Source organism: Dicentrarchus labrax, unplaced genomic scaffold, assembly GCF_905237075.1.
Source record: "Dicentrarchus labrax unplaced genomic scaffold, dlabrax2021, whole genome shotgun sequence".
NCBI classification, from domain to species: Eukaryota; Metazoa; Chordata; class Actinopteri; family Moronidae; genus Dicentrarchus; species Dicentrarchus labrax.
Genome location: NW_026136711.1, coordinates 28,564,168 through 28,591,101, shown reverse-complemented (window position 1 = coordinate 28,591,101; position 26,934 = coordinate 28,564,168). Strand labels below are relative to the sequence as shown.

At 38.5% G+C, this 26,934-nt stretch overlaps 1 protein-coding gene across 3 annotated transcripts in view; it reads right to left on the bottom strand.

Moving 5' to 3' along the window:
- rap1gapb (RAP1 GTPase activating protein b) overlaps positions 1-26,934 on the bottom strand; it is a 95,396-nt gene that overhangs the window by 51,002 nt on the left and 17,460 nt on the right. Inside the window, exon 2 of one of the 3 annotated variants that reach the window (XM_051413663.1) lies at positions 22,729-22,763. Coding sequence is in view for 2 of the 3 variants with exons in the window: in XM_051413652.1 (XP_051269612.1) it covers positions 5,585-5,628 (44 nt within the window). In the remaining variant the exon portion in view is untranslated. Of the gene's footprint in view, positions 1-5,584; positions 5,823-22,728; positions 22,764-26,934 lie in introns of those variants that run through there. The other 2 variants (XM_051413652.1, XM_051413655.1) reach the window with 2 other exon arrangements.

Sequence of the window (26,934 nt, the reverse complement as noted above, 5' to 3'; positions counted from 1 at the left end):
GTGTTAACAGTCAAGAGTGAGAAACAGACCATCACATAAACAACTACACCTCCATCTACTGCAGAGGCACGTGACTCTCACTCAAAGAAGGACACACAAATAGGTAGCAGGTTAAACATATGTGACTGATCTTTTGTGTTTTCAAGAATTTAAAAGAAATTGCTCGTAACAGGACGTAACAAAACGATAACAATTTCACTTTAAAGCAAACTTTCACCATGTCTGCATGTTCTTACAAGCAGCTTAATTATCGTCCCAATAAAAGAGATCATTCGATATTAAATGAGCTGAAATTACCTGATGGAAACTGCAAGTGATTATGTTATGTATTATAACCACAAATCCTCTGATAGAGTATCACATGGATTTTACTGACAGCTGACTTAAACTCACTCATTCACTCACTTAAACCACAGCTTCCTTTCCTACCAGCAAAAGAGACAATAGAAAATTGAGCCATTGAGACGGAAAGCTCTTTAAATTATGTTAAATGTGAGAAATCAATACGAGATGCAGCTAAACGTATTCATCAAGCTTTCTTTGAGTGGAAGGACAAGGAAGCGTTACTATTCAGAACACGATTGTCAAGAGCACTTCAATAATTATCCTACATCAGCACTCTCCCTCTGCTAAACATCACAAATAAAGGCTGATGTGAACTGTTATTTCAGTCTTTAGGGTTCCAACATGTACAGTAGTAGTAAACTCCTATTTTTCCTATTTTTCATGCAGCACACTCTCAGCTGGTTTATGCAGAATGTTGATCTACAGAGACGGCAGTGAACCAGAATTTCATCAGCTAATTTAATTTTGGAGCTGCCATCAAACTTTTAAGAATAATTGGACTAAACTGAATGCAGCTTTAGCACAAGTGACAAACAAAAACCTCAAGGGGAAAAAGGCAGCATTTGGCTGGTTGCTGGGAAAAGAGGCAGCTTGGCAGTGTCCTGATAAGTCAAATAGTAAACATGTTCATCATTCAAGTCAGACAAGTCAACAGAATAAATGACTGATATGATATCTGGACTGATCATTAACAGCGAGAAAGCTGCCTTTAAACAAAAAATCGTCATGGAGGGAGACACATCAAAATAATTTGACCATTTTTGGTCCAGTTAGAAAAATCAGAAAGTGATGTATTTTTGTTAAATGATGTAGCACCAATAAAGGTGGCAGTGAAAGGGTGATGCCCAGGGCCTGCAACAGCATTTACATTGTAGTTGTAGAGCATGCATTGATTTTTGTTTGCCTTATACATGCACACCCTACTATTAGCCATATGCTCTGAGCTAATCCCAAATAAGCCACAGACCTTCAATAAACCCCATCAACCACGTAAGTAGAAGTGACTAACAAGACAGCGAGTTGGAAAGTCTGCTCTGATGTGGCCTCTGGACTTAACAGATTTGAAAAACTTCTGGAGTTAAATTACTGGCATGGATTTATTGCTATGCTTGACATCACTCTGAACATGCATGCTGCATATTTTACTAGTAATATACCAAGTACAAAAGTAAACGAGGAAAATAAATCTGTATCAGTCTGAACACACAGTTTGGAGCAGTTTTGGTTATTTCACGAGAAACATTGTTGTATTTGTTTGTTTTTTTTTGTTGGTTTGAAGTGGGGCAGGGCTCAAAATGATGTCACATACTCGCATGCACCAATAAGGATTTAACAATATTTAAATCAGAATCTGTTGACAGTTGGTGGGTTATCTGATCTCCCAATAAATAATACCTGAAAATGGTTTCTTAACATTGATGTTGCTTTTTAGTAGATATTAATATAATTTAATATAGTAATATTTAGTATTTTTGCTTAAAACAATATCAATCAATGATCAGAATAGTTGTTTTAAATTTTCCAGTTGACTGACTAATTACTGCAGCTCTAATGCAGATGTCTACAACAACCTCAAACAGATGAGAGCCATAAAAAAAAAAAACATAATACATACAGCCGAACAGCTGAAATGCCTGAAAGTGAAGGTGTACTGGGTGCACTCCATTCTCCTCCTCAACACCACCATCAGGTAGGTATAATACCTGCGAGGGAAACTGAGCAGTGCACAATCCTATAATCCTTCACTTGGCTGAACAGTTGCCAGTTGTCTTCAGGCTTAAAGCTGACTTTCCTCACCAGCAGGGAACCAGCCAGCTGTAATTTTAAGCCTGCGAAATCACCAGCATCACCGACTAGCTTTCTATAAATCTTCAGTTTACCATCAGAACGTCAAATCTCAAAATAGGCAAGTCACTCACATCAAACAAAGCCTTTAAGCTTGTGTAGGGGTGTTTATGAGGGGTCATTGACCTTGCCTGCTTGTTACTATGGTTTATGGATTTCAATACAAGTGGGATGTTTAAAGAAAAAGTTTACTTAATATCCACAAAACAACATTAAAAATAGCTGATCACCCACACAGTCCTCAACCATCTATTGTTTTTAAATCGTTTTACCTACTTCACATAATTGCCAGCTTTGAATTTACACACTACAAAAAATCAAGTCAACAAGGAAACTATCAAAGTAACAACAGTAAAATCGATGCTTAAAGAGGGCACAATTTCCTTCTTTTTTTTAGCTCATCAGTTCTTGTGTGTAGTTGTTTACAAGTGTTTTGTACAAACAGCCATGTTATCATCTGCTTACGGCAATTTCCATGAAATTGTATGCGGAAATTATGCTGCAAGAAAATAACCTCTTCATGGACAGATCCTGAAACAAATGTAGACCGGTTATTTGATGGTCCAAGTCTGGGCTTCATCCATTTCTGTTTGAGAATCCTTTCCCTTTTATTCATTAGACATAATTTCCCCAGAGACACTCCTTTTCAACAACAAGGCTTTTAACAGCAGGGACACATTTTATTGACAACTACAAACAACTAAATAAGTTAGACACATTAAAGTGAAAAAGTGAAAAAAGCTAATTTCTTTTCTTGAAACAAACATTAATTTATCTCAGACAGCTGCTTGCTTTTATAGAATCCTGAGGCAATGGTAGTTTGGAGATTAGAGGAGCAGGTCTGTGACTACAAGGTTATCAGATTGGATCATAGATGGAGGGGGAACTTTGGGGCAATGTAAATGAATATGGAACACGATCCCTCAACAGGGAAGCTATTAGACTACCAAACTGTTCCAGCAGCGCTGCTTTGGGGACAATTTGGGGCCTGTGTGAACAAGGACAGGCTGTTCTCAGCCATGCTACACTTGTAAAATACCATCCACTCTTTTTACTGCTCTCCATTGAAAACCAACGTAAATAATTAGTGATTCAATACATTCCCATGCCACCTTTAACATTTATTGTTCTACACACCCATGTAGATCTTTCCCATAATTTGTGTGGTTTGTATGAAAAGTACTGATCGAAACTTTTCTCCCCTCACTACCTCACTCGATTAAACTCATTGGAATCATTTTATGTAAGGCAACATTAGGGCCATAGATTTCCACTTTAAGCTGATGAAAACATCCTTCTAGTGTTAAACTCTGCACCTACATCATTCTGTACAGTGAAGCTCAAACGTCCAACTGTAGGAACAAGAAGAGTGGAGTGGGAATTTACAAGCTTAGTTAAATAATGTTCTCAGGTCACCTATTTAAATAACTTTAGACTCAGAAATTCTAATCTAAAACAACATGTATATATTATGCAGCCATAATCCATCCCTGAATATCATTGTGGGCAATAAAAATTCCCTGCACGTTTCAACTTTGAAATGTATTGGTCTAAAAACAAACTAATGAGACAATCCATGCACCTAAAGAAACAGCATATTTATGGGATTTTAAAAAGTGATTGCAGTTAACACAGCCCTTGTTGCACCTCAATTCCAAGCTCACAAATATATCAGTGATTTGTAGTCAACTGGGTTTTTTTATGACCAGGGTCACATGTGACGGACCTGAAGTGCCTGACGCTTGATAGTTGAGTCAATATTACCACTTCATTAGTGTTCAGTTGCCTACTACAGACTGAGCTCTTAAGTGAGGAAAAAACCCTCTGCCCTCCATGGTGGAGAGACTGTCTTTCTCTGTGAGAAGGCTTCAAGTGGTTCAACCAGTCAGTCACAAATATAATCAAAATATCAATGGATTACTAATTTTGTTTTGATGTTACAACAAAGATTTGACAACTGCCTGACACCATGAACGGTTAACAAAATACAACTTTCTAGTAGTTTCATACAAAAACTAAAAATAAAATGTACCTTTGCAGTGCAGTTGAGAACAGTGGGGGTGCATATTTTTCAAAGAGGGACTACTTTTTTTGGAGTACTATTCCTAGAATCTCATTGCACAGTTTGGTAACAGAGTAGTTGTTGCTGTTCCAAAAATATTGCTTTCCGTGGCCTACATAGCACTTACTTACTTACTATTGGTTGGCGGTATCCTCTTGTACACTCAGGCAAGCTTTCAACCTGACTCCTACCACAGAAATGTCAAACTGAGCCTCATGAGTGTTTTCATGGCAGACTTGGCAGAGCCCCCAAGCAGCAAAACACAATAGTAAAACTAATTTCATTGCCTCGTGAATTCTAATACCCTGCATGGCTGAGCAGCTCACTGCTCATAAACCAAAGCGTTTAGATTTCTCAAAGATTCCCATTCTGACTGCTGCAAAGTCATCAAATGTATGTGAGTGATGGTTTTGACAAGACTGGGACCATAAAAAAGGCATATCTTTCATCTTTCACACATGCTTTTAATCATGCTAATGAGATATTTAACTTACTCACTGCTACCAAAAAGAAGATACAGCTCACGGTGAAATGCACAACCTAAATAAGCCTTTAATTCAATCGGTTCTTATTACCAACATTTAATTGTCTTTCTGAAAATGACACCACTTTTGTCGATGACTAGCGCTTTGTTTTTAATGTGTTTGTTTTTCCCAGAAAGATATTGAGAAAGATATAGCACAACAGAGGTAATGAAAAAGTCCCCTCATGTCTGGATAATTTTTGGGTAACTTTACCACTAAAGGACTGAGTCATTTCCTCAAACTAGCAGTACTTTTACAGTACTCACGATAAATTTAGGTTATTTTGCTGAACTGTCTGGCCAGCAACTTCTGAAAAGAAAAAGCATGCGGGAACAGGTCACCATGACCAAGACAAACAACCATAATTCTGATGAGCCAACCACTTGCACTGAAGCAATCTCTTTAACATCTCCCTTTGTGGCTTCACACATTATTACAATAATCTCATTATTTTAGCATTTCTGCAGCTATTCAGTCGTCGTTGTAAATGAGAACTGGTTCTCAATTGACTTATCTGGTTAAATAAAGGTAAAATGAAAAAAAAATAAAAGATTAATAGTCAAAAGTGTAAATCAGGAGTGCACAGTGTTGACAGTCAATAATCTTGCGAGTCATCTACTTCTGCAGTTGTTGAGCAGGTGCAATGAAACTCCCTGAGTAGTCTCACGCATTCCTCTCACTACTCCTCCGTGACACAGTCAGGTGGGTTAGTAACACGATGCAACAGGTTCCCCTAACACTGCCACATGCAACAAAGCTGGAAAACTCTAAAAATCACTGTGCAAAGATGAATCCTCAATTATCTTACCCTCCATAAGCTCCAAATGTGAAACTCCTCTTCCTCTGAGACATCCTGCTGAACGACTGATGAGGCTTCCCGGGTGAACGCAGGATATCAGAGCAGTTTACAACAAGAGGCTAAAGAATAACAATCATACCTTCTTCCTTTTTCTATCGCTGTTTTTGTCTCTATGCACCTCTCTTCTTCTCTCACTCTTTCTCTTCTCTCCTCCCTCCTTGGCTAAGCCCTCATCGAGTGTGTATGTGTGTGTGTGTGTGTGTGTGTGTGTGTGTGTGTGTGTGTGTGTGTGTGTGTGTGTGTGTGTGTGTTCTGTCTGAGAGTATTTTATGTGTGTACACATCTCGGCCCTCCCTCCTTGTGTCTCCTCTGTGCTCTCTGACTAAGTAGCTCCTATCTCTGCCAGATTAAGAGAAAGGTGCGTCCGGCTGTCCTGTTGTCCTGGAAACAAACAGGACTATTTCTCAGGCGTTATCTGAATAAGTCTTTCTCATTCACAGCAGGAAGAGGGCACAAAATACAGAATACTTAATTTCCTACCTGTGTCCTATGAAGACAATCTCCACCTGTCGCTCAACTCTGACAAGTGATTCTCACGATGTGAAAGTCAAAAGCTTGAATACGCTTGACGGTTAGGGAGACACAGGATTACTTTTTTGCTATGAAAGGTTATTAAAAGGTCCAGTGTGTAAAATTTAGGAGGATCTATTGGCAGAAATTGAATATAGGTATATGAATATTTTATTCCATTTCTGCCAGTAGATGTTTTCATTAGTGTATAATCACCTAACATAAATAAGAATATTTGCGTTGTCGTTACCTTAGAATGAGACGTTTTTATCTACAGATGGAGGGGGTCCTCTTCTACCGAGTCCGCGATGTTGAACTGTTTCTACAGTAGCCCAGAACGGACAAACCAAACAATGGCTCTAGATAAGGCCCTTCGCACTCTTCGTGAGTTTCACAGCCACCGTAGTTTCTCCTTCACCCTGGTTTCAATCTGCAATCTAAATACTGGATGCGACTAAATCCTAAACACCAGTCTTTTAAATGTCAGAAAATAGAGAGAAATGCATGTTATAATTCCCCACAGCCCAAGGTGATGCATTCAATAGCTAGATTTATTTGACCAACAGTCTAGAACCCAAGGATATTTAGTTTGCTACCATAAATCATAAAGAAAAATATCATATTCCCACATTTGAGAAACTTGACTAATTAATTCATCTACTAACAGTTGCAACTCTACAGTATTTGACTTTTCTTTTAACACAAAACACCACAGTGTATGCATTTTGAAAATGACTTAAGATTAAAAAGTCAAACATCTAGTTCATGTAGAGACACTGCCATGATAGAGGCAGCAGTCACTAAACGTATTAACTTATAAGTCATAATGTGACAGCTTAATCACGAGCAATGTTTTTAAACCTTTGTAGAAATGAAGTGGAATGCTGCCCATGTTCAGGACTGATATATTATACTTCCTCTACCCTTTGGGAGGGTTCAGTGATCTGGCAGAAAGTTTGTGTTGCACTGGAATTGCAATACCAAGGTGCCATGCCAGCTTACATCAGACATTAATTTGGCACAACCCCTTCTGATTTTAATGCGCCAGTTGTTGGCGTAAGTAATTTTGTGCAATAATATCTTAGTTTGCTATAAAATTACCTGGTTAACATCTTATATAAAGTCCCACGGAAGTGGATTTGGACTGAAAAGAGGTCGAGCCAAATTATCTGATGTACGCAGATCTCTCATGTTACCTGACCTATTTCAACCTGGCAATTCTCTCCATAACCGACATTCAAAGATTCTGCTGTGATCACCTTTCTTGAACCTCCTCTGTAAATCAAATAGATAGACTTGTCTAAGTGACACCTACATCAGGGTGTATGGAAAGTGATATCTTGTCAATCTGCTAGCAGAGCACATGTCTGCTTATAGTCAAACAAGAAAGGATCTCTTCCTCCTTGTCTCTTCTTATTTTCTTTCCTCTCCATTTCACCTTTCTCTCTTCATCCTCCCCTATGCTCTTTTCTCCTTTCATATCCTCCCTCTGCCTCTGGCTGCCTTCTCCCTTGTCTGTCTTACATAGTGTTTATCTGAGTAAATTATTTAGTTTTCTGCTGTGATGTTCAAGTGCATTGATTGTCCTCTTGTCCCGCCTACGCATCGGTTCTAATGTCGGGGTGCGCTGATGACTCCTCAGCTGACCTTTTGTGATTCTATTAGGACTGACTGGACTCTGGCCAGACATGTGCTATAAATCAAATCAGAAAGATTAGAGGAGAGGACACAGGAATGTGTCATCCACAGTGTCCCCACCAAGGTCCTTCAGCTCCTTTATTGATTGATATTGATATTGATAGTGATTGTCCTGCATTGATGCTTGCCGTTTGACTATTATGTATCTCAAATAACAACAATCAATCATGTATTTTGAAAATGGACCTAAACAGCTGGTTTGGGACCACAAATTGTATTTTAAGAATGTTGAATTACCTGATCTATCTGGGTCATGACCTCAGGAACGTCAAATACATTTGAGCCTGACATTTGAGCAACCAGCTATTGAGAATCTCTTTCTCAGCTGAGGTGCTTCAGCCTATTATTTACATTACCATGGTTGAAAGATTCTCTTATTATTTACGTCCTTGTATAAGTCTTTTATATATGACGGTCATTTTATCTGACAGCTTTTTATGTGGGTGTATTTTACTGGAAAAGTATGTTAGTGTACTTTAGCAGTAGTTTAAAGGCAAAAGTATGCATCCTCCTTCAGCAAGATGCATTTTTTCATTTAGAGAAAAGTGGCCACAAATGGCAGCTCCTCCTTTCCAGTCAGCCTGCCCCGGTTCCTCAGCTGATAGTGACACTGAAATGTCTCACACAGAATGATTCTCCAGAGCCAGACTTCTGCTGACAAACTTGTTATTGTTGCTACAGTAATGTAGTTTCAAGAGCTCTTTTCACTGTAGCTTTTCTCTTGTGTCCCTCAAAAGATGTCCTTGGTGAGGATGCGGGAGAAAAAAAAAGGTATTTACCCAGAGTGATTTGTGTGAGGCAGGTGAAAGGGAACGAGCAGTTTGTGTGTAATTAGTCTATGTCCGCAGGTTTCATTCAGGAGACGTGGCAGACTGGAGTGCTCTTCTAAAGCAGGTCAGCCTTGACTTTGAGGACTTGACTGGCAATGGGAGGAGAGGACAGTAATGGGAGGCTGCCCTCTGTGAGATGGGGTTCAGTCCACTCTGAAACACTGCTGTCACAGCGGGAGATTAATGCTATACAAACAAATCACCTCCAGATACTAGTTACTGAGACACTACATCAAGAAAAACATGATAAATACGCTGTGAGCAGGATGGACGAATATGGAGAGTTAAATAATAATTGAACAGAATTAAAATAGAATAGAATTTGTTCTATCACAAGACAGATAACATCAGTTTCAGATTTAGGGCTGGCAAGGCAACGGTATCCGAAACTTGTATTGTCCACCCTTGCCCTGAGAATAAGAGGAGTAATGGCACTCAAGGAAAATATAGCCTAGTGCATGAGGAGGTCCATAGGACACATGCACAGGTTTCAGATTCTAAAAAGATTATAAAAGAGCTGACTTACAACAAACAAAATGCCAGCGAGGGTTGCTACAACACACCAAAACAACATTCAGCTGCACACATTATAATCCATATGCTCAAATGTATTTGTTACATCACTGGGCTTTTTTAATTCCTCAACTTCAGCATCCCATCCCAGCTTTACAGCTACAATACGAGCAGTAGCTTATAGCTGCACTATATTAGACAGCCACAATGATTCTGGTTTACTTCCATGTAGCCTAGTTAGTAAACATGAATGGAATTTGCTTTCCCCTGCAACTCTTACCCTAACCCTGTCAATCAAATCATCTGAATCCGTATGTTAACATAACTTATCCATAGGCAAATTGTCTTGGCTCTGTCCACTGACAATAATACACTTGCTATGCTGTTTAAATGTTAGTCTTTCACTAATGTTAGCACAAAAGTGAATCATGGGAAAAGATGTTGAATCACATAAAAAGGGCTGAAAGTATTTTGAGCCAAAATAAGTTAATTCAAATGAAAGTAGTACATTAGACATTTTTTTATTTTTGAGTGGCCAAGACTACCCGTAGGCTGGGAAGCAATTCTGGCATTTGCCCACCTTGTCAGATGACCAGTCCGTCACTGCTTATAGTCTTGTGGTTCATATTGTAGCTGACATCTCTGCACAAACAGATTTCTGCCTAGATCCACTACCTGAATATACAGTAGATAGAGAGTGGAGCACAAATACATTCAAATAAATACAACAGCTGTCCAAACATCAGCACTCTCTTGAATATAGTGAATGTAGTCAGTAAACCTTCTAATGCAGCAACTGCTCTTCTTATGTGGGTCTTAAGGGCTAAGGAGCTATTACATAGTTACAGTACAGTACCTTCCCTGTGGGAACAGCAAAGCGGGACACAGACAAATAAAATATTTACCAGCTGTGTGCACAACTACAACCCTGACAAGATCGCAAGGACAACAGGCTCTGCCTCAGTGGCCTGAAATGCCCACAATCATGTTTTCATGTCCTTTTTTTTTTACTTTCTGCTGAATAAAATGCACTTTTGCTTTTCTTAAAACAGCATTATCAAAGTGCAGTGTTTGAAGTGCTAAGCTAAAAGTTCATACCGGCATCACAAAATCATCAGGGGGAAATAAAATATTAAAGTAGTGACTCATTAACTGTATTCTGAAGGCCATTAAGAGCATTCTCCAATTTTCGAATGCAGAAATACCGCAAAGAATTCACCACTTCCTAAGAAGCTAGATTATCAAAATGCTCAATGTATTCAGGGCTTTATGTAAAAATGGCAAACAGTAAAGAGGAAGCCAAATGAAAAGGAAAGCAAAAGAATAATGAAGTTGTCTTGGAGCAACACTACCCCTCACTGTTAGCCAGAGGAACTACTTTTCATCCTCTCAAGCTGCTGAGTGTCTCAGGGGCTGTTTGAGAGATCTGTTTGACACAGACAACTTAGAATTTTAAGTAGATAGACTCCATTGCCTTCCAAGCAACAGAGCATACCGCCTATGATGAGTTTCACAGCAGAGAAAAAAGAGAGCAAGAGTAAGAGAGAGACACACTATGCCACGAACAAAGCATTAAGATTGTATCTCCTTTTATCTTTACGACACTGCCCATTATTCCATTTCGGGTTGTGCACACGTTGCTGGTCAGTACAGTTATAAGGTTATAGAGCAGAAACAGCCTCAGCAGAGGCAGTCACTGTTCCTTAACCAAATGCAACAAATGAGATTCTCTCCCTCTGCCACAAATTGCAAGAGCGAGATTATCGGGGGTGCTGACATTGTATAACTCGCTCATCAAAGACAGACGGATTCCAGCAGGAACTCGGGAGACTATTATTGTCCTCCATCACCCAGCCCCTCTAGATCTGAATGTCATGAATTTCACAACTCCTCTCCGGGCCATGATAACAGCGGAGAAGGGAGGTGGGGGCGTCGCAGGAACAAAAATTAGGGCGATAGAGAGAAGACAGAGAAGAAAAGAAAGACAGTGTGTGTCTGAGATGGGCGACAGGGTGTGGATATATATAGGATGATTAGGCATGACAGGACCCAGTTGCCTTTGCTTCTATTTTATCTGTCTTCATACACCCCCTTTACAGTCATAAGTAGCATGTTGGAGAGGAGACAACGAAGAAATATAAAGACACAAATCACACCAGCAGAGTGGGAGAATCTGTAAATGTGCCCCAAGAGCAATGTAGAGTGGGGGCACAGCATAACAATTTACAGCGCCGCTACACACACAATCCCACAGAAAAGCCTCAGCAGGAAACGTAACTCAGCCTCTGGGGCGAAAACCAGGAGCAGAAGCCCATTAGAACAAATAAAAGAGATGTCGAGAGAAGGGGAGAGGCGAGGAAGAGAGAAACCTAGCTTATTTTTCATGTAACAACTACTGAGTCAAGCAGGAGGAGAGAACCCCTTAGGGCCACATCCTTGGATTAATGACTTTGCAGACAGAGAAGCAGCAGAGAATCAGTTAGGGGCTGTCTTTGATTTATCCACATGAGAAGACAAGACAGGGACCAAGTAGAGACAGGGAGAGATTTCTAATCATGCAGCCTCATCAAAATAATCATTCATTTAGACCTCAGGGCCTGTCAACAACCTCAATCTGACCTGTACTGGCTGTTTGGAGCCTTCTCTCTAAGTATCTGCCATCAGATTAAAAGTTCTTACACGTTGAGAAACGTGTTCTTACAGTTCAGTAAGATGTGGCTGTGAATATAAAAAGGAAGTTGTTAATGCAAAGCTGTCCATCGGATAAGAGGCTTTGTTTGTTTCTGCTCCTCTTGGCATCTGTGGATGTAAGACTTAATTGGGGACTGGTACTATGCAAATTACCTGTCACTTTACAATATTATGACATTTAAGTACCTAAGAGAGTAAGACAGAATGTCAAATGGCATGACCATATTATCTCCAGGTTTCCTTAATACCGCACTCTTAATATAAAGTAAATTAAGTATAGAAAAAGCATTTTATGGCTTTAATATAGAGGAACCTGTATGTAAATACAATATGCCCACTCTTTCAAAAAGGATTAAATGATGAAGTCAGATTTTTTCAATGATATGTTAATACTGAGAGGCTAGACCCAGCCTCTGCAATGTGCTGTTCTTTGTCTTAAGTGATTATAAACTCCATATCTTTGGGTGTTTTGACTACTGGTCAGACAAAAAGGACAAAGGGAAGCTATTTGATTACATTGTCTTTTTTAAGATATTTTTGTCTAGATGAGATGATTACCGTAATAATTTAATTAAGAATCTTGGGTTTATCATTCTTCCATGGCAACAAAGTGATGCTTTTCTTGTGTGACTATAATGTAAGATGTGGGGACCTTCTTTATATGACTAACCTCAGACTGGTTTTAGACAGAATGTGGACTGTGGATGTTGCCCCTCATCTCTTCTATTGGAGTCATTGGTTTTCACTCATTTAACATATTGCCATGTGAATGCTGTTTTATGAAATACTTGTCTGAATCTGAGCATATCCTTATTTACTTTTTACTTAATATATATATATATATATATATATATATATATATATATATATATATATATATATATATATATATATATATATATAGTTTGGGGGCTTTGTTTGTTTTATCCTAATAGAAGTTAATAGTAAAATAGAAATGCAGCAGCACTTGGGAAACAACAGGATGTTATTTGTTTTGTTGTTTGTCTGTGCTGTGCTCAGGAGATATGGAATTCACTGTGAATCAAATCAAACAAATTACAAGCCATTTAAAATTCAGCAACATCTCCATTTGAAGATGTTGAGACTGTTACAAGTCTGGTTGACATGAAGCCATCTCATACGGAGCTACTGTAAGCACGGACAGTGCTGTCTCCCAGCAACACAGGACTCATAAGACAAAGAACTGCATTGTGCATTTCAACTCTGAAGTGCTGAAAGCTGCAAGCTGCAAGCTGCAAGCTTTCAGCACCATGGACAGCAGCAGTAGAAGGTTATGATAAAGGATTCACTTTATTCTGCTAACATTAACATCTATAATTGTAAACTTATATTGCATGCAGCAGCACTGTTCAAATCCACTGAACCTTACTTATATACTTAGATACATAATTTCCTAGATGCAATATGTGTTGTGATGAATTACAGAACAATATCTAAAATGATGCACAAAACATGCAGTTTTTATGTTAATACCATTAAAAATTATATATATGTATGTATAATATGATGAGATCATTTTATTTAGTTTTTTAAATATATTGGAGCTAGACAGTAGATAATTGCTCCATTTTGTTTTGCAAATAATGGCAATTTAGTTAGAGGAGAATTTATTCAATCAGTTTGAACTATTCCCTCACACAGAGGCAATATCAGCTCGTTTAATTCATATTAGAGGAACTTGAGCTCAGCGGAGGCTATTCAGGCATGGGTTGTTTTAAATGATGCGTCCTTGAACCAATCAGAGCTCATTCTTGTGATAGGCTAATCTGAAACTGCCTATAAAACATGGAAGAAAATACAACAACTTTAACCTCAGCAAAAGCCAATCTTAAAAAGGTATTTGCTGAATCATTATTTATAATAACTCTTTACTGTACACTTCATGGCTGTGGAAAAAGGCTGTAACCACAACACTGACATATGTTTTTAGTCTCCACAAACTCCTAAGGAGAATATTTGTCTTTTAAGTTGCAAAATGCTTCACTATGTTCATCAGCTTGTTGCTTTGTCTGCCATTTGGTGTTGGCCATACCCTAAAACCAAAACAATGAGCTGAAAGACACCATAAAGCTCCACAGGACCAAAGAGAAACTGAGTCCTGTAATAATTATCCATGGTTTCATCTCAATGAGTGAAAACCTAAAAATAGTCATGTAATCCATTGTTAATTTAAACATAAATAATTTTATAAAAGCAGCTATAACAACTATAAAAAATAGCTTTTTCCCACACAAAAGTATTTCTACAAATTACAACTGTGACATATGCCAGAGTGACATCTGCTAAAGGTGTGGGAATGTGGTTTATGGTACAGACTCTGAGTGTGCAGTGTGATCTCTGTGCTCGCTCCACAGCTCTTGGCAATAGCCCTCGACTTTAGTTGCAACATCAAAGGGCAAAAAAGCTCTTTCTCTTGCCTTTGTTCCCACTGTGGCATTTCACCAAATCTGACGGTGCTGGCACCGTCCTATCCCTGCTGTGGCCCTGACCCTTTGAGGGCTCCCAGACTCCAGCTGGGAATTGCTAAGCTTGCTTCTATGAGTAGACGACTTGCTGTGACAAACACTCTCTTGGACAAAGTTTATCAACTAGTGGTCGGCAAACCAAATATGAGTCACAGGACTGCTTTGACAAGATCATGAACAGGCTGTGTATACCCATACATTTTTTTGGACATCTGAGTATTAGAAACACAGGACCTATAAAGATGATATCAAATATTATTTATCTACCAGGTTTCTAAATACATCAAAAAGCTTCAAATGTCAAATCTACATCCAAATTGGCAGACTGGGTGAACAAATATTAAACATGAAATCTACTCTAGTGCACAAATGTGATTTCACTCGATACATAAAAGGGTAGAACCATCCAATGACATTTCAACAGTCACAACAGGCTTCAATGCTCAGAAATTTCTAACAGCAGCCAACCTAGAGCCAGTTTCTGTCCAGTAATACGCTCAAACTCTGCAGCTCTGATGCTAGCAATCCTTTAATGCATACATGCTTGCAAGTGTATGGAGAGAGAGGAAGAGGAATGTCAGAGGTCTGGTTCATTTTCCATTTCTTATAAAAAAGTATCCAAGTCTGGAATGAAAACTCCCGCTCTATTCCACCTCTAAGACTGTAACCAAAGTCAATTCAGGATGTCTGTGTTTTTGAATGATGGATGACTGGCGTCACAAGGACACAGCAAAGACGAGGGGAGGAGAAATGCCGGATTAAATTTAATTCAATGTATCCTCTGTGACTGGGTCCCTGAATGAAAGAACAGTCTGGTTGTAAAAGCAGTTTACCAATCTGACCATCTGTGCAAGGAAGTAATTCTGTGAGTCTGGAACACTTCTCTATAGGCAATTGAATGTAAAGAGATAACAATTATGAACACACGGTACACATGGTCGGTATGGCACAACCCTAAATACAATACAAATACACTAAAATCCTACAAATGAATGCTCACATGGTTTCATTCGTACTTGCTTGGTAACCCTAACCTCCCATACAAAAAACTCTTCTTCAGTCATTTACTGTGGGATACCCCAAGGCTCTGTCTTAGGACCACTGCTTTTTTATTGTACATGCTCCCACTTGGCATCATCCTTTTAATTTCTATTTTTGTGATAATGACTCCTAGAGTTATATCTCTGTCCTTCCTAGAGCAACAAGCCCTCCAAACTAAATTAAAAAAAATATGTTTTTTGTCTGTGCCTCCTAGAACAAGATGTATGGGCGGCTGTGGCTGACCACTAATCAGAAGGTTGGCACTTTGATCCCTGGCTCCTCCCGCTGCATATTGAAGTGTCCTTGAGCAAGATACTGAACGCCAAATGGCTCCCTATGCTATGCAAATAGAGTATGAATGTGTATGAATGGATTAGTTTCTGTTTTTGATAAGCCTTGCATGCCAGACTCTGCCATTAGTGTTTACAAGCGTGTGAATGGGTGAATGCAGTGTAAAGACCTTTTAATGGTCGGAAGACTGGAAAGGCTATATAAGTGCAGTCCATCCAATTATATAAGCGTGTCTCACCCTACTGGCAGGACAACATCATTTGTATGTCCAAATCAGTTTGGAAGAATCAGAGTGTGACTATTTCTTATACAGTCAGATGCAGAAATTCTAGTTTATGCATTCATCTCATCTAGACTTGTACTCCCTATCTCAGCTAGGCCAGACAACAAACTGCTTCTTATCGCCTACAAAATCCCTCCTGGATAACAATCTCCTTAGGTGGAAGAACACCTAAGACCTTACATTCTCCTGCGTACACACAGATCACAACATGCAGGCTATCTCACTATTTCGAAGATTAATACGGAATAAGACCCTCTGGCCGAGTTCCACTGCTGTAGAAACTTCACTGAGATTCTTAAATTGAGACTGAAAACCTACTTCTACTGTTTTCTTGTATCACTGAATTGTATATTTGCTACCTTTTACTTAATTTGTAACCATTTATGTATAACATAATGTTGTCTGAACATGTTTTCTTTGAAATACATATTTTATGTTGTTATTATCTTCTCTTTCTGTTATTCTCTACTTTCTTTTTTTGTAAATTCACACTGAACTTGCATAAACCTATTTACATGTAGCAAAGGTTGAATAATACTAATGGATTCAGGCTCCCCACAGAGAACTCCTCTTGCCCTGGCTTGTCTCATTAGTTATTTTAAAATGCCCTCATCAAATTTACCTTGGCACTTAAGCAGGGAATCCATGATGCCATTTTCTAGAAACACATTATTCCAGAAAATCCAATAAATACTCTGAGATAGAGATTTATTGAGTAAGAGAGAGCAGGTCAAGAATACGTACACCTGTTTGCTTTCTTAAAGGGAGCATGTTTCACTAACCCTAACCCAAATGCTCTACTCTCCATTTGGACTAAAGCCTTAGCACTGCATAATTGGCCACTTGTGTAATGTACAGCATGATGCTACATATCACCAGGGAAAGTCAAGTAGAGTATGTAGGTGACTAATTAAACAGATCCAGTGTCTTGTTCAAGAACACTTCAGCAGAAGGGATAACTCCTTCAGTGTCCAGTGCAGGGAATTTGCTGCTCTTGGCCACCTTACCTCCCAACTAATATTAAATCTTCTGATTTTAATCCTTCCAAGAAGCAGGAGAACAGCTGTGTTCAAATCATTACTATTCTCAGTGTTAGGGATAAGTATAAGAATTTCCCCCTTATTTTTAATTTCTTTGTATTTGCTCAAGTGTGGCTTGTGATGATTCAAGGTTCTGTAACCGGCCAATCAGAAAGGCACTAAAAGATCATCCATGAAACAAAAAACGAGTAATTTTGGTGGCAATATTCCTCAAAGAAGCCATAACAGTGCATAGTGGAGCCTGAAATGAGTTTAACTCAGAGTCACGAAGGGGCCCTGTGGGCTGCCAGGCAATACTGGTAAATTATCAGTGATCCCATTCACCACCACAAGGCTTTATTAAACATTGTCTGGGACAAGTGGAGTATTATTGTCATGGGCACAATGGACACATTTTGGTTAAAATAAGATAGCTTACAGCTGAACAAAGATTTCCATAAGGGATCCATAATTGCTTTTCGCCGAAAGACAGAAAGGTCCAGCTGTTCTTTGATGGTAGTGTACGATAACGTTTTTCTAACTGATTGTAGAGAGTATTGCTTATTATTCTGAAGAAAAACTGAATATTGATGTTTAAATTATAGCAAGCAGGTACATTGTGTGTGTGTGTGTGTGTGTGTGTGTGTGAGAGAGAGAGAGATAGTCTGTGAAAAGAAGATGTGAATTATAAGATAAAATCAATATTAATGATGAGATAAAAATGAAACAGATATTTCATCTTGTCTGAACATTTCTAATCACCCTTTGCTGAGTCACAGCACAACCAAGATTTGTAACAACCAGACTGCGCTTACCCTGCAGCTACTTCAGTGCTGGCTGTAGATAAGTTGAGTACACAGCCACATTAGTTATAATACAGAGAGCACCACAGCATGAATGGGAAATATAATGACTTGTTCATTGTATGCACTGAAAAGAGTCAATGAGTCAACAAGCTACTTAGTAGCAAATGATTGCACTACATTAGGGTAAAAGCTCTGTCAAGGAAAGTGTAACAAGATTTTACTTCTTTACATTTATTTTGGATACTTTGTAAGCACTATATTGCGCTCACATTGTGTCGGTAAAAAAAAAAAGCTATAGATTCAGAATATCTAATACAATGGTCTCTTCACACATCAACATTATTGGATCAAAGAAATGCTCACGCCATTGTCGGACACATTATGAGGCATCACAGGTCAAAATTGTGGTTGCTAAAGTATGTGAATGGTTTACAAATGAATTCTGTCAAGAGACAATGATTCAATAAACTGATCCCAACCATTGCCCAAGGCTACCAGCTGCTATGTAGAAATAAAATGTTGAAAATAATGAATACAACCTTGTGGTGAAGGCAGAAGATAGATAGATACCTTTCATTTACATGCCACTATGCATAACCTGACCAGGAAGAGTCAATCACTCTAGTGGCAGCTATTAGAGCACCACAAATTGCCTGGAAGAAGAATTAAATACAGAATTTGAGGAAGATGATTTAAAGGCATCCTGGGTAGGATTTTCCTAGAAAACAATGTATGGACAAAAATAACCCCTTTCAATCCTCCCTTATGACTCACTAGAAGTATGTAGCAGTGCATGTATCTGCAGAGACCATGTATTTTCTTATTATTTTGCTGCATTCGGGATGTGTTAGCAATTATGCTCTCTTTCTGTGTCATGGATGTCTGTGTGTCCGTCTGAACAAGAGCGTTGGCTGCATTCGCACAAAATCCAGCAACATGGCTCCTTTCCACAGAGTTGTGCAGAGTTGTGGCCAAGTTTATTTGTGCTTCAGAATGTAACCACCATGAAAAAAATCAGAAAATAACATTTTATTTCTCTGATTCACGGCTTTGTTCTTGCTAATGCCACCCCCTCTTATCATTCACTCTCTAGCTTGCTTGACCACTGAGGAGGGGGAGCAAACTTTGAATCGTGTGTTTACAAACAGCAAAGGACAAATCGTACTTTGAGTTCTTTGAGTTTTAAACCAGTAGCACACTATGTTCACAATAATGCTGCCAAAAAATGTGTCAGAGAGTTGTGTTTATTTTGAGTTGAGGACACATCATTGAGTGACAAGACTTTCTGAGAGACATTTGCAAAAAGTGAACTGGCATCAACTGTTTTAATGGCATTTGTGAACATGAATTATTCACACAACAGAATATTGTCTTCTGCACAGTGAAGAAAGTGACAACGTGACAATAAAAATCACATTTGGGTTACATTCTGTTAAAGCAATTTCTATTGGCTTGTGTGCTTCTTCAATCAGACAGTGGTGCCACATTTAGCTGTGTGTTGCCTGTTATAACTGAGATTCCAGAGTACCTGAAAATACAGACAATGAAGGTCACCTTGCACTGACAAATGCAGCCCAGAACATGCAACACACCCTTCTTGACAGGCTCATCTATCATTTCAGACTATGAGCTGCTAGGCCCTCTGCTACCACTGCTTACTGCATCATATCTTGGCCCAAGGTTCAGAAAACTTGACTCCCTCACAGCCGGGGTCAGAGCCAACCAACTATTGGCAAAAGTGACACAGAGGACGAGGAAGAACACAAACAACAGTAAGCAAATACAATGTGTTATAATGTGAAAATGAAGTGTTTGATGTACTGTATTATTAGAGCCATAACCCTGTGCACTGGACCTCTCAAGAGAAGACCACAAAGTGAAATAGCTGCTTCCTCTGCAGAGTCTACCACCAATGTATACATCAGTCAATATTTAATTCCCAACCCACCTGACATAAATGTTTGCAAGCCTTTTGGCCTCATCTTTCATTTCTGAAAGGGGTTTTCAGTAAGGCAGAACATATTGCAAACTGAAGTACTTTCATGACTGCCTATTTTCTGCATAATATTTTAATTTCTTTCTGTAAGATAATGGCATTATGTTTGTTCAAAACAAACAAATATTGACTGTTTGTAAGGCAGGGCTGAAAGATATTACCTCAACGCTATCTTGACAAATTGCAACATTGGTTTTGACATTGATTTTTTGACAGTTTAACACATCAGCACAATAGATTTCTTTTCTCATGTTAACTCACTTCTATGTTTGTCCTTAAAGAGAATGTGACTAGTTAAAGGTTTCAGGCATCTGGGCTGCACTGTGGACTCAATTTGATTATAAAGAATTCAGACAATGTATGATTAAATGATGTGCACCATATGAAATATATGATATTAGTAAACACAAGAGAAGACAAATATTGTTGATAGATCAAAGGTTTATTGTCCAAAACAGCTGTATCTGCATTTGTTCAAATAGTACAGTGTTGAAAGAAGTTTCAACTGCAATCCCTAATTATCTAAGATCTAATTATAATATTCAGCTAGGAGGATCTATTGGCAGAAATGGAATATAATATTGATATATATGTTTTCATTAGCGTATTATCATCTGAAAATAAGAACCGCTGTGTTTTGGTTACTTTAGAATGAGGCCATTTTATCTACAGAGGAAACGGGTCCTCTTCTATGAAGTCCACCATTTTGAACCACCATGTTTCTACAGTAGCCCAGAATAAACACTGACTCTAGACTCTAGATGCTTGGAAGGCGAGTGGTATTCAGTTGTTTGCAATATGCACCTTCACCACTAGATGCCACCATTAATCCTACACAGTGGTCCTTTTAAGAATACACAGTGATTTTTAAAGGTTCTGGCTGGTTTAGGTGTGATTTTCTGTGTGGTCAGTGGTGAAGTGATTTTGAAGGCAGATCCTGCATTCAGTGAAGGGTATTCTCCACCTTGTTAAGCATGACAGTTTTATGAAAAAGACCAAGCCTTGGCATTCTTCACAGGATACAGTTTCTGCACTTTGAAACCCGAGCCGACAGTTGGCCCAGTCATGAATTATTCATTCTGAAGTACACAGGCAACCAATACAGATTGCTTTGTTGTTTACTGAAGTAGCTTGCACAACCCTGACTGTCGATAACGCAAGGATAGAGGCAGTCAACTGTAGCATTGGAAATAATGTGTAACTTGAAAAGTTGTCAAAGCTCTGCATACAGTACAGTACACGACTGACAGTTTATATGACAATGTCTTTACCCATGTGTCATACACATTAACAAGTGGCTTACATGGACTTGATGATGATACCTAGTGTTTCCTTACTGCTTGAATACAAACAAACACAAAATACATCAACTCAGATCAATCAATAGATACAAATCAAACACCACAGTCTCATTTCAAACAAATCTATCTCAGCTTTTCTTTCACTTTTTAGCAACAAAATGTTTCTTCTGCAGTCAATAAAATGTATATTATAAAATATTTTGTTTCGAAGTTTAACAAAGGATCTGACAATAGCTACAATACATTCCATTACCACGACAAATACCATGATATAGTGCAAATAGTGACACAGTAAGTAACCAGTTTTAAACTAAACTAACTTCTATTACAAAATGTAGCTACAATGCATAATGAATTTTGTCATTTAGTTTCTGTGTTAATTTAACTCCTGTGGTTGATGTGTGTATATCAACTCTTATCCCATACTATTTTTAATGTACGTAATTGACTTCCTTCTTACCCAGGTCACCGCTGAAAAAAAGATCTGGTATCTCAACTGATTTTAACCTGGTTAGATAAAGGCTAAATAAAAATAATGTCAGCTATGTTGGAAGCTACAAGCAAACATGCAGAGAGGACGAGATGGTTCCCCAGTGCCAGCACACCAGCTCCAGACAGCTATACACAACTCTGATACTATAGCTAACATCACAAGAGCATATCTTGACAAATAAGAAAGCAAAGTGAACGTCTGTGGGAAAGTCATTTATCATTATCTGACGTACAAATCCTGACTGGAAAGGCTCAACGTTGTGTAACTTGTTCCGAACCCTTTTGTTTGCTTCCCATTTTTTATCAACGCACAAACAGAGTGGAAAGCTAGCGGGCCGTGAGAAGATATTCGCAGAATTTTAGATAAAGTGTATTGGATTACAATAGCATTACCTACAATCCCTAACCCCATCTTTAATTCCTCTAGCTGAAAGTGTAAAAACTCAAAATGACCAAACTGAGAAATACAAAGAGCAGTATTCTGAACGAATCCAGACATGAGATGTTCTCAGGGGATCACAGGAGTTCAGCTGCACTGCAAGTAAGAACTGCCACTTGATGAAGAAAGATGAAAGAAGCTTGGGGGTTTTAACGCACTTCATTGACTTGGCAAAAGTATCTTGGCAAAAGTTGTGGTTCAGTGTGTTTAAATTCATGGCTTGAATACAAAAACCAACTCAGGCAGAAACAAAACGTGATAAAAGGCACAGAAAGCCTTCTATCCTCAGACAAATGCAGTGCATAAAGGGTTAGACCATGTTTCCTCCCTAATTAACCACTGAAAAGGTCTATAATTAAAAGGCAGTACACCAAAACCTCTAAAACCTCACATCTTTGTCAAGGTAATTTCAGTGCAGAAGCACAGAGTCTGTATAAAGACAGCAGGGTTTAAAGGGCTGCATGCTGCTGGCTGCCTCTGATGCTGACAACATGCAGAGGCAATAATCTCAACAAATACCAGTCACAGCCACCTCAAACACAACAGGAAGTGACCTGGAGCGCTCCCATCACATGGCAGCTCTCCATACACTGAGTGGCAATAAAACAGACTGTTTTTTTTTCCTCTGGGTGGGTGACAATATCTAAGCTTCAATTCTATTATCACTTTTGCTGTCAGTTGATGATTGTTGACCTACCTGTAAGCTGCCAAGCTATATCCTCCTATTGTGAGCTGTAAAAAGAGACAACACATATCTAAATTAATAATGAAACCGCTGGTGTATCAATTTTTTACTGATAACAGAAGAAAAAAACACTACAAGAACCAATAATGTGAGATATTCCATTTCCCAAAAAGCACAGGTAGCCAAGCTTTATCCACAGCTGAATGCACTTATAAACGCCTGGCTGAAACGACCCATCCTACAACAATTAATGGCCTCTTTATTTGTCAATATGGTATACAGTGAATCACATCTCATGTACCCCATTTAAAACACTATTATAGTTTGCATTCGGCTTGGATTTGACAGATTTGTTGACTTAAATATGAAACACATCCCAAAGCAGATTAAACCACCCACCAGCCCTGAGTCTGTGTACACTGAATTTAACTGGCAGCTGCAGGAACACACATCATGAATATCAATTATTGCTAAAGTGGAGCTGTGAAAATTAGCAGGGCGGTTCTATTGTGTAGGTTAATGGAAACTCAGACAGCCATTTTAACTGTAGGGTAATGCCAGTACTAAGCCACCATGACAATTCCGTCCTTGAGCTTGAATAATAAATTGAAAATGTGTGTGGGCCCATATGATTGGTTGGAAATACACATGGAACATTGGATTTATTTAAATAGAAAAAAGCAAGCAAATAAGGACAAAGCATAACAAAAACATATTTACACTTGTGGAGTTAAATGATTTGAGAATGCATGCTATATTTAGATCATATCTCAAACATAAATAAATACATATAGATAATTTAACAGCCATAGTATAATTTTCATTTCATTAATGTAAACTGAAGCAACAGGATTTTATCGGCTATATTAGAGCCTTTGTTTTGAAAATATCCTGTTTTTATCAGTATATTTAAGCCAGCAGTCTTCTTGATGTTTAATGCATCATTTTAGACACACACACACAGACACACACACCCACAACAAAAATTCAACCTGAAAGTGGATCAAATCTATGGGTGCTGACGAGCATCTCACCCCCGGATCCCAAAGAAAACTTTAACTAAGACATCTTGAAATTCTATTATTTACAACTACCAGTATTTATGTATTTATTCAGAAAGGATCACATTTAATTACTGTATCTTATATTATCTTTCTAAAAAACACGTGTGGAATTCATAATATTTTTATTTAGTCATCTGTTTGCTGCTCATTAAGACAGCTGAAAAGCCAACTGGTATACACATTTCTACCTCTCTACCTATATTCAAGCTGATCACCCAAGGAGTAGTGAAAATGCCCAGAGAGGCAAAGTGTTAATCAAACACTGCATGAAGTACTGACTTTCATTAGCAGCTTACAATATTCTATGTTTTCCTTATTGTCAATAGATGTTATGAAAAGGCTTAAACCACCAATGAAGAGATCCTACTAATTTCCCATGTAGCCAAAGCCTGATATAGCTTATTCCCTTGCACCATTGAGCTCCACTGTTGTCCAGAAACTATGTAAAACACATAAATGAGCAACAGTTTCACGTTCCCCATTAAGATGAATATAGATATTGTAGCGTTGATTCCACATACACCAGCTAACATAAACTAGTGCACCAAATGTGTGCAGCTGAAAATAGTTCTGAACAAATACAAACTACTCCTGTTTGTAATATTTACTAAAAACTACAGTTCCCAGCTGTTTTAGGAAATTTGATTGCCTTTAAAAAAAACATTTTTTTCTTTTTAAAGATTTATGTCTTCTGTAAGGGCATGCAGCAGACAGGGTAGGGAAGTTAGAAAGTACTTTTTTCCAACAATAAACAAACCTATAGAACAACAAATTGTTCATGCTTTGAAGAAGAAACTCAATGTTTTTTTTCCCCCCTTCCTTTATACCCCAGCAATCAATTGAGACCTGGCCATTTTAGCAGCTCTCACTTCAGCATTTACAGTTACCAGGCAAAGACAAAGTTTAAAAGTTTTAGGAGGTGGCAAGCCACATCACCTAGACTGAGAGAGGTGATGAAATAAGCATCTGCGGACAAAGTTTGTTGAATGGTCTAGCTTCAAACTGGCCAATTCAATCGATCACAAGTGGATATTCTCAGAGTAGATTCCTGCAGCGAAAACTGAGACATTTTCTGACATTCTGACAATCTATGTGAGTCAAGAAAATGAGTCACTGACAGTAACGTTTACAGTAAAATAACCTAGGTTTACATTTAAATAGATGAACCCTTACCCCTAACTTCCAATCCAGGATCCCATCCCCATAATGCATTTGAATGAATTCATATTCCATTAAATCATTAACTGCTGTTGCATTTTTTTCATAAAACAATCACACACTAGGCCTAATTTAAGTCAGCAGAGCCATTATCACCATCACCAGCATCAATAATATATCTGATGGGGGAACTAATCCTAATTAAAAGTGGGAGGTGGGACTAATCAGCCAGTCCAGTTATCTTAATTTACCTATTCTGCTAAGGACAAAATGGAAATGAACATAATTGAGTCAACCACAACTGTAATCACAATGTCTTGATGAGAGAAATGGGATAATCATCTCCGATACAGCATGCTTTCAGGTGGAGGAAAAGCACAGATAAACGATTTAAATATGAATTGTCTGAACATAAAGGAGTAAACAAATTAAGTAACAATGGCAAAGTGAACCCAGATGGCTGCGACTAAGACGAGATATTCTGAGGCGGCCTTGATCTTGTTAAAATAATTCAGAAATTTAAGCTTATTTGCAGTTTGTTCACTCCTGTCACCTCGCTGAAGACAAATATACAAACATACACCCCACTGTGCAGTTGCAACTGTGGAGGAATGATCAATACGAACTGAAACATTGCTTTTCTACCTACACCTCTGCATACATCTGGTTCAGTGAGCCTGTTTGCATAAGCTGTTCACCTCCACAGGGTGTTAAAATAGCCTGGTATTGAATTGGATTTCACCCTCGGCTATAACATGGGAAAAAGGAAAACGTGTAGAGATCAATACATCAGCAACATCTAAACACTTGATAACCATCATCAAGAGAGCAAATGAAGTGTCTCGCTTTGTACATAGGATTTTTCAAATTAGTCTGTTTCTCTTTTAATTATTGACACTGAGTACTTTAATGGAAAAAAGAGTGAACATCAGCGTGTCTGTGAGAGATTTTCTTTTGATAAACTAATTTAGAACTCAATCAAAGAGGATGTATTAAGACTCACAATAAAAGAAATTCATGTTCATGGGTGAAGCTTTCTGCTTTAAAGACATTCAAGCATCTCAGAGACATTTAAGTGCTTTACTAAAGCACACACTGTCTGATGCAGCAAGTAACTTACTCAGTGTGAAGAATGAAGCATTGCTCAGTCTGTGCCACACCTGCCAGGTGTTTTTATCTTATCTTTAGTGTCATTCATGCAAGAGTGCCAGTGTCATATATTCAGGCAAACACTGCAAAAGTCTGCACTTGGTTAGTTGGTCTCCTGTGCATACTAGAAAAATACGTCTCCTGTCAATTGTTACTGGGCAGCGGAGTCGATACAGCATGTGTTTTTAAAAAGTCTTAACACACAAGACACAAATAAAAACCCAGCCGTAAACTTCTCCACAACAACACCTATACTAAAGCACAAAGCTCTTAGAAAGCACCGCTCACACAGTCCAGCTTACAGAAAGCTGCTGTCATCCCTCTCACACATAAACATTGCCACGGATCGAAGCAGGACGGAGGATGGGGATCAGGAGAGCATCCCAAACACCCCAACTTCTGCCAAATCACACAGCAAACATGAAGTGTGCAACTGTCTCTCTGACACAAGCATAAGCTTTGACACCGTTGAGAACAAAATGAAAACAATACACAAAGCTAAAAAGATGCAATGTGTCAATAAATACTGGTTACTGAATATTTGCTGCAGTTAAGACACTAGAATTGCTTTATTAGAATAAAAAGCCTATCAAATGATGTTTTTAATGGATTTTTGATACTACGCCTTGTGTAATGTCCCCTACGGATATGACAAAACGTAACAATAAAGGAAATGAAAACACGCTGAAGCTGTGGCTGGCAAGGGCAGATGTCTCTGAGAGCTGCAGGCATGGAAAACATTTGGAGGATGAGAGAGAGAAACAATGAGTAGCCAGGAGGTAGAAAATGAAACGTGGAACATGTTGAAGTAAACAAAGTCTTGACAATTAAGTGTTCATATTCGCAG